Raw genomic sequence first — 8,027 nt, forward strand, 5'->3', positions numbered from 1 at the left:
ATTTATTTAGAGAACGGAAAATCACAAATTAAAGGAATCTGCCAACATGGTAATAGCTGTATTTTCAAGTTCAGAGGAACTTGCGTGCCCTCTGGTGACATCGCTGACCTTAGACAAACTGATGTGACCGGCTGACTGTGAACAGGCCAGACATTGACAGGCTAGACATTCAAACAGTCAAGTCAGGAGACCAGCTGACTGAGCAGTCCCATTGAAATGTCGGAATGGCATTTGTAGTTGTGGTGAGTCTGCACTGTCCAGGCTCTTCATTCCACTACAAATACTACTGCTAGAACACTGAAACACACATTCCCAATGCCTTGGAGAAACAGTAAAATCCCTTAAGGGTCCATTTGGTTCCATTTACTCTCTGAGTTAAATTAACACATTAACATTTTACAGTATCGTTACAGTAGGCACATTCGCCCTTTCGGTCGGTGAAAGTTGTGTGCTTTTATTGTTTTTCATTTATGGTTTGGCGTGCCTTAAAGACTGTTTGATGATACCAAGCAAATAGAGAAGACCTTCTGTTTGCTCAAGGCTCCTCTGTATATTTGACTACAAATGAAACCGTCACACTGGTAGACATGTTATGGGGTGGGTAACAATGACAAACAGTTGTCTAGGAACTCAGCACGCAATGCAGTCTGTCTTAGCAAAAATTTGTTCATTTTAGAGGTGCTTTGAAGAAAGCTGGTGTCTGTCTATAAAATTGGCTATACCAACAAAAAATCCAGGAGCTGGGAGTAGGGTGTTAGCGAAGAAGAGAGACTTTGCGATGGGAAAGGATATCTTTCACTGGGCTATGCAAGTGACACACACGCACGCACGCACGCACGCACGCACGCACGCACACACACACACACACACACACACACACACACACACACACACACACACACACACACACACACACACACACACACACACACACACACACACACACACACACACACACACACACACACACACACACACACACACACACCGAGGGCTATGTGAGGAATCCTTTTTATGACGTTATACAACAGACAGAAAGTCCTGTACTGGCTGTCCTGAGTGGGAAAGAACAGGGAGGCAGGAAGGGAACATAGCAGGGAGTGTCAATATGGTAAGCCCGGCCAAGCCAAGTCAGGCCTGGGTGTGTTAGACCAGTGAGTAGGGGGGCTTGGGGGAGATTCCGGCCCTGACAGGAAGGGTTTGGCATGGTGCTGCACACCAACCTGTCTCCAACTGTTCCCCCTCTCCGCTTTGTCCTTATGTCGCAATAACCAAGGAAAAGTACTCAAGCCCGGTGTCAGGTATCAGAGTGCTCTATATGTTGGCTGCCGTTTAATGTTCAAAACAAACACTTGTGTAAGAGGACTTCCAGGGACTGGAGCGGAACTCACAGAACTATGAAGACTGACAGGAGAGGTTGATTTATTTGCTGGAAGTGTAAAGATACACAACGCTCGTTTATCATTTGAAAATCTGTTATATTCATCTGGCAACAGTGTCATGCAAAAACAAAACCAACATAGTTAAAGCTTACGGTTACATTTGTTCAAAAATAATGGTTCTAGATCTAGGTTTTAGATCTCATGCAGTTGCAGTGTTGCTCCATCGGAACAGGAATAGTGCTTGAGAAGAATGGGCTGTTGTGTACCATACTCCTACGGTAACAATTTACATTTTAGGCATCTACGCTCTTTGCCAGAGTGAAGTACATGGTCAGTGCACTGTAAGTTGCATGATCATTTATCAAACAACAAACGTTAGTCTTAGATTGGTCAGAGATATCCTACAAAATTAGAAGTAAGCAACATACCTCACATCAATCTAAAGTTGACAGGAACAATAGGGAGTTATGCTAAAAACAAATGACTCCATATCAGCAGCCCTGCTTCACATAAACTGTTCATATTCATACAATACAATGAATCATGATCTCATAAAATAATGGAAAAGACAACAACGCAGAAAGGTTGTGGAGCCTCACCAAGCTTTATTTACATGCGCACCATTTCTTATACAAACTAGATTACAATTCAAAATGGAATACACAGGAAAAATACCCACTAACATTGAGAAGTCGAGAAGAAGCAAGATTACTAAAGGGTTAAGTTCAAAGGGCAGGGTTCAGAGATGACATGAGGGCATAGGGAAGGGAGCTGGGCTGGGGCACCAACAAGGAAGGATGGAAGGGCTCAGGAGAAGAGGATGAAACACAGAGGTCCAGGAAGTGACAAAGTTATCTAGTGGTAAGTTTCTTTGTTTACATTTTTTTGCTTTTCCCATCATGTTAAATTTCCGTATGGGGTTTTGTGGGTTTATGTGTGTGTGCGTGTGTGTGTTGGGCTTGAGACGAGTCTTCCGACTTCTGATAATGAGTTCTCTCCCTGAATGAAGCCGTTAGCAGTGAGTGCATGTGTGGAAGGCCTGTCCCACTACGACTAGGTGTAAACTAACCCCCCTAATAGTCTACATATGGAGTACAAAATATCAGGAACAACTCCCTAATATTGAGTGGTAACACCTGTTGCACAATCCTTATCTCGGTTTTATGAAGGCTTAGAAGTTCCTCTTTCATCCACTTGTCTACACTGTTCTTTGTGACTGAAGTGGATGTAGATGAATTCAGTCAAACAATAAAGGATTGTACTGTAGCTTTGCTTCCCTGGACAGGGAAAGAGGAAATGTTCCCAATATTTTCTACAGTCAGTGCAGATCAGTTGAAATACTTTGCTGTTTGCTCCGTTTCTCAGCATTCCCCCTGCCAACAGGAATGTGACAATGCACAATGCAGCTCTAGAAGGTTCTAGGTTTGTCTAGGTATACAAAAGTCCAGCTCATGGCCAGATGATAATCGATCCATGCCATGGAAAGCACCTTCTCCCTGCTGAAAGGACTGGGACATTAACCCACCCATGAAGGTAACGATCCGTCCATTGAGAGACTTTCCCCCATGTCTGCACCAAGATACAGTATAGTGTACATACTATACACTCATAATGATAAACCCACAGAAAGGTGGGGCAATGGTGCATGCAGTGCATCTGTCAGCCCTGATTTTAGAAGGCGATAAACAGCACTGCGTTTGTGGCTCTATGTTTATGAATGTGCTTCCAAGGACACAGGGTGCCTCCATATTACAATTCCTGTTGAGGCCTGGGCGCCGTTGCAAAGAGTAAGGGGGTACAGCCAGATCATGCACTAAAGCTCAAGTTGCACAGTACTGTAGATCATTCTGGCCAGCCATGCACGCACGCACGCACGTACTCACTCACCCCCACACCCACACACACACACACACACACACACACACACACACACACACACACACACACACACACCTGACTCGGCCTCAAAGTGATATACACACGTCTGTACACTATTCTACACAGCAGGGTAGCCCTTTTTTATGTAGCTACCCCCAGACACAGAAGGGGTACCAGGCTTCTCCAGAGGCTATGACGACACCACCAATTAAAAAAAAGAAACAAATCTGGTTCAACAACAAAATCGCTGGTAACGATGCTTCCTTGCCACTCGGCAAGTCGCATCATTTATCCTCTCTTTGACTCTTATCTCCCGAGGTATCACAAAAAAAGCCAAGGGGTCAAGTACACTACATGAGTATATAAGGACATAGAGTGAGTATATATGCATTTCACACGATTCATAATGCATAAATACATACATGCATACAGAAGGTCGTGCTGTATGCACCATGAGGGATAGTGAATAGGGGTAACACATCTGCGTGAAACACCATCCAAAAACAAAAACTTGTATAGTTCAACACTTACACACGCACGCACGCACACACACGCACACACACACACACACACACACACACACACACACACGTGAACACACGCTTGAGAGGAGGTGTAAACCTGGAGGAGCACCAGGCACATTCACGAGGGATGTATTTGTGTGTGCGTGTACATGTGCGTGTGCATGTGCGTGTGTGCGCGCGCGTGTGTGTGTGTGTGTGTGTGTGAGTGTAACAAAATGACGGACCGAGCGAAGAGCCTAGATTCTGACTTGTCCTTCGCCTTCCCTCCTCTTTATCGCAACGGTCAACGGTTCACAGGTTACAAGTTCACAACACAAGCGTTATTGTTTTGCCAACAAATGTTTTAAATACCATCAAAATGGGTACTTGGTGTTGCTTGGAAGGGGCGACCTCTGTCTTCTTCCCCCTGAGTGTTTGCTGTATATGCATAACAAGCCCCACAAACTCACAACAACAAAACAGCAGAGTTAAACACATATCCCTGCTGTTATTTTTCTCTACATAATGTGTGTGTGTAATGTGTAAGCGTGTGGGTTGCGCGCGTGCACGCTTGTGTGTGCGTGTATGTGTGATTTGGCTGCCAGCATCTCCTACTGTCTGTTTCAAGTAATTTGGCAATATACACAGATAGCTTATTGTTTTGCTTGAAAAAACAAAATGGCTTCTAGAGGGACGAGCCTAGTGTATAGCTTCATTCCCAGCCTATAGATTCCACCTTGCCATGCTACAATTGTGGCTTCAGCTTTGGGCTCTGCAGGCTGCGGGTAAAAAAAAAATATGCACGGCTCGTTCTCAGTACAGGATTCAACACTGTTTACATAGCACCTGTTATGGTGTGGAAATGTTCACAAACCTAGGACACAGGTATTTATTTTGGCTACATAATATGCTGTGCTATACGACCTCGACAGAACCCATCCAAAGCTAAGAAAGCCCGTTTCCCCTCCTTCTAGGATTTTCCACTTATTTGAAATCCCTGCTGCCCCATACTGTACAAAATATCCATGAAAGAGATTTTATTCTTCTGACATTTTCTTTTCTTTTCTTTACAGTTAGATACACACAAACGATAGAAATCTTTCTATAGTATTCGGCTAATTGTATTGTCATTTCCAATATACCATAATTAATCATTATTGGAGCTAATCAAGCAATTCCTAAGATACAACAAAAATTGAAGTGCATGGAATTATGTTATTAAATCAGAACTTAATAAGGGCTTTGCTAATTTGGGGGGCAAAATGTGTGGGTGTCAGTGTGTGTGCATGTTGTATGCATGTGTGTTGAGTGCTCCATGAGTGCAATATCACTCTTCACCCTCTCTTTCCTTTTTTGTCAATACATCAATACTTTTTATACAGACCTGTGTGATGCAGAAACAAGTAATGATAAAAACAGGAAGTTCAAAAACAAACATTGAACATTTAAAATCACAGAACGAAACCAGAGGGGGAGTTTCGCAAAACATAACACATCCCAGAAAACCACTGGATTAGATTTACATCACATCACGTTTGTTTATCATTTTACATTTTGTCTTTTTTTCTTCTTCTTCGCGACAACTGCACCGTGCACCTTTTAGTCCTTGCGTTTCACCTCAAAGTCTGTCCGATGATCAGTGTATCTATTTGCAATCAATACGCTCTGTCCAACTGGTTGTCAAAGGGAAACTTGCATAATTCTGAGATCAGTTCTTTTGTGGTGTTTTTACAGGAGGCTTTGAGGGCTGACGTTCTGCGTCTACGGAGTTTGTCAAATAGTTTCATGGTTCATCGTCAGTGTGGGAGCCACGGTAAAGCTCTCGAACAGGTTAGTCTTCTGTAAACAGAGGGTTTGTGTTTCACGTTGTGCTGATGGCAGGTTTGGCAAAAAAGGACGTTGTGTGTCTGTATCTCCTCTTGCACTACAGTTCGGACCTGGGGAGACAACGATAACAATAGAATTGTCATTGTCATTAGCAAAATCCTGTTTCTTTCTCCTGTCCTGATATTCAGAGTTAGCTCCATCTGAATGTCCATACTATTTCAGAAAACATCACCCATGTATTTTTTACAAGTCACTGGAAATGGTGTGTATGACTGAATGTAAACGCAAGCACGCACACATGCGCAGTCTGCGCACACACATGCACGCACACACACACACACCACGCCATACACACCTGCTCTGCTTCTTCCTGGGCCGAGGGGCTCTCAACCAGGTACCCAGCTCTGCTTGCTGGTGGTGAAGTTGCCAACACCATTCATGTTGGCTAGAGACTCAAAGTTAAAGTCCAGACCATCTGCGTCCATCAGCTCGTTCCTGATGATGGAGTCCATGTCACACTCCAGGCTGCCATTGAACATGTCCAGGTCCAGGTCGGCGGGGAAACGGTCTGGGCAGATCCCCCCGCCGCTGCCCGCTGTCCCATTTAGGAAGATGGACGAGTCGATCTGCATCGAAGAAGACCCATTTCCTCCCAGCGGGGAGTGCAGGAGCTGCTGCTTGGCGTTGGCCAGGGCGTTGGCCTCGTTGAGGCTGAACCCCCCGTTCAAGGACCTCAGTGCACTCTGGTTGTGGTTGTTGGTTTGCAGCAGCAGCCCCCCCTGGACACCCTGACCGCCTCCGGTGCTCCCGAAGGTCATCATGGGGTCACTGCGAAGCATGAGGCTTCGGCGGGAGTTCTGTGAGATGATGGCGGCGGCGCTGGCCTGAGACATCAGCGGGTCGGACTGGGTCATCATGACGTCGCTGTGACTGTGGCCGTCGGCGTTGAGCAGGTCCTGCAGTGTCTGGCTGCCAAAGCGGGAGATGCTGGAGAACGACGTCTGCTTGTTCTCCTGGATGGTCTGCATGGGGGACGGACGCAGAGAGGAGGCTGCCGGGTGGGGCCCGAAGATGGAGTTACTGTAGCCGGTGCCTCCGCCGTTGGAGGGAGAGGTTGTGGAGGGAGAAGAGGTGGAAGGAGGTGAGCCAAGCCCGTTGGGTTTAGTCCCGAAAATGAACCCTGAGGAACCCCTCGAAGTGGCCGGTCCCGGAGCAGAGTCCACCAGGTTGATGTTATCCAGCAACTCATCCATCAGGTCATCGGTCAGTCCTTCATTCAGGTTCATGGTACCTGCCAGGACCGCCAGGCGAGGCAACTCGGCCGGCGGGGCTTTTACGTTGGCTGTGACGGGGACGCTGCCGGGAGACAGCGCCCGGCCGGGGCTGGAGTAGAGCATGGGCGAGAGTGGGGGCTCGTCGTCGGGCACTTCGTCCAGCTCGGGGTTGGCCAAGATGGGCGAGAGGCGGCCACTCAGCGTGCTGGCGTTAGAGTTGGTGCGGGAGCGAAAGTCCGTCCAAGTGTCTAGCTCCTCGCTGCTACGTGACGTGGGACTGCCAGGCCACTTGGATAGGCCCGAGGGGCTGTCTCCGCCCCCTTCTCCGGCCGCGGCCGCCGCGGCCTGCAGGGCGGCCTTCTTCTTGGCAGCGCGGCCCCGGGCAGACTTGGTGTATTTGTTGCTATTGTCCATGGAGACGGCACGCCGCCGGGGGGCCTTGCCGCCCTTCCCGCCCTCCGGGTTGATCATCCACCAGGAACTCTTCCCCGTTCCCTCGTTCTGGACGCGGATGAAGCGGCTGTGCAGGGACAGGTTGTGCCGGATGGAATTCTGTCAGGGAAAAAGTGGGACAGAGAGAGAGAACTGTGTAAGTTGTGTGTACAAAATCATTTTGGAACAATTACTCTTACAATAGCCTGTCATTAATATTGATCGGTTCTATTCTTGTGCATTTGCTAATGTACCATTCAAAGAATAGCTCTCATTAAGTCCAAGGGTATTGATTAATAAACCACCCACTGAGTTGGGGATAATGATTAAGCAGCATGATAAATTGCTGCTCTTGGCAACAACGGTAGTGCTGTAAAAGCAACACACCAGACCAAATTCTCCAATTACTTGTTCATTCATTAAATACATGACAGCAAGACTGAAAACATACAGTACATGGTGTCGCTGTTATCCCCATTGTAGCTGGCTTATGTTTGTGAATGTGTGTGTGTGTGTGTGTGTGTGTGTGTGTGTGTGTGTGTGTGTGTGTGTGTGCGAGAGAGAGAAAAAGAGCGAGTGTGTTGCCTGGTGAAACAAAGCAGCCTGCTCGATTATGAATGACACATACAAAAGGACCCCCCCTTGCGGAGTTGCGTAAGCTGCGTGTTTTGAAGCCTGTGTCATATCGTGTGTCTGTATGCGTGTGTGAGTCACTGCTGGTGTTTATTGAT

The 8,027-nt window shown here is 46.9% G+C and overlaps 1 protein-coding gene across 3 annotated transcripts in view; it reads right to left on the reverse strand.

Moving 5' to 3' along the window:
• Positions 1-1,944: 1,944 nt before the first annotated feature.
• foxo3b (forkhead box O3b) overlaps positions 1,945-8,027 on the reverse strand; it is a 50,836-nt gene continuing 44,753 nt past the window's right edge. For 2 of the 3 annotated variants that reach the window (XM_084082337.1, XM_084082339.1), the window contains exon 3: positions 1,945-7,416. In XM_084082337.1, the coding sequence (XP_083938463.1) occupies positions 5,977-7,416 (1,440 nt within the window). In that variant the 3' untranslated portion in view covers positions 1,945-5,976. The remainder of the gene's footprint in view (positions 7,417-8,027) is intronic. The other variant, XM_084082338.1, reaches the window with a different exon arrangement.

Source organism: Gymnoscopelus microlampas (assembly GCF_963454915.1).
Source record: "Gymnoscopelus microlampas genome assembly, chromosome: 16".
NCBI classification, from domain to species: domain Eukaryota; kingdom Metazoa; phylum Chordata; class Actinopteri; order Myctophiformes; family Myctophidae; genus Gymnoscopelus; species Gymnoscopelus microlampas.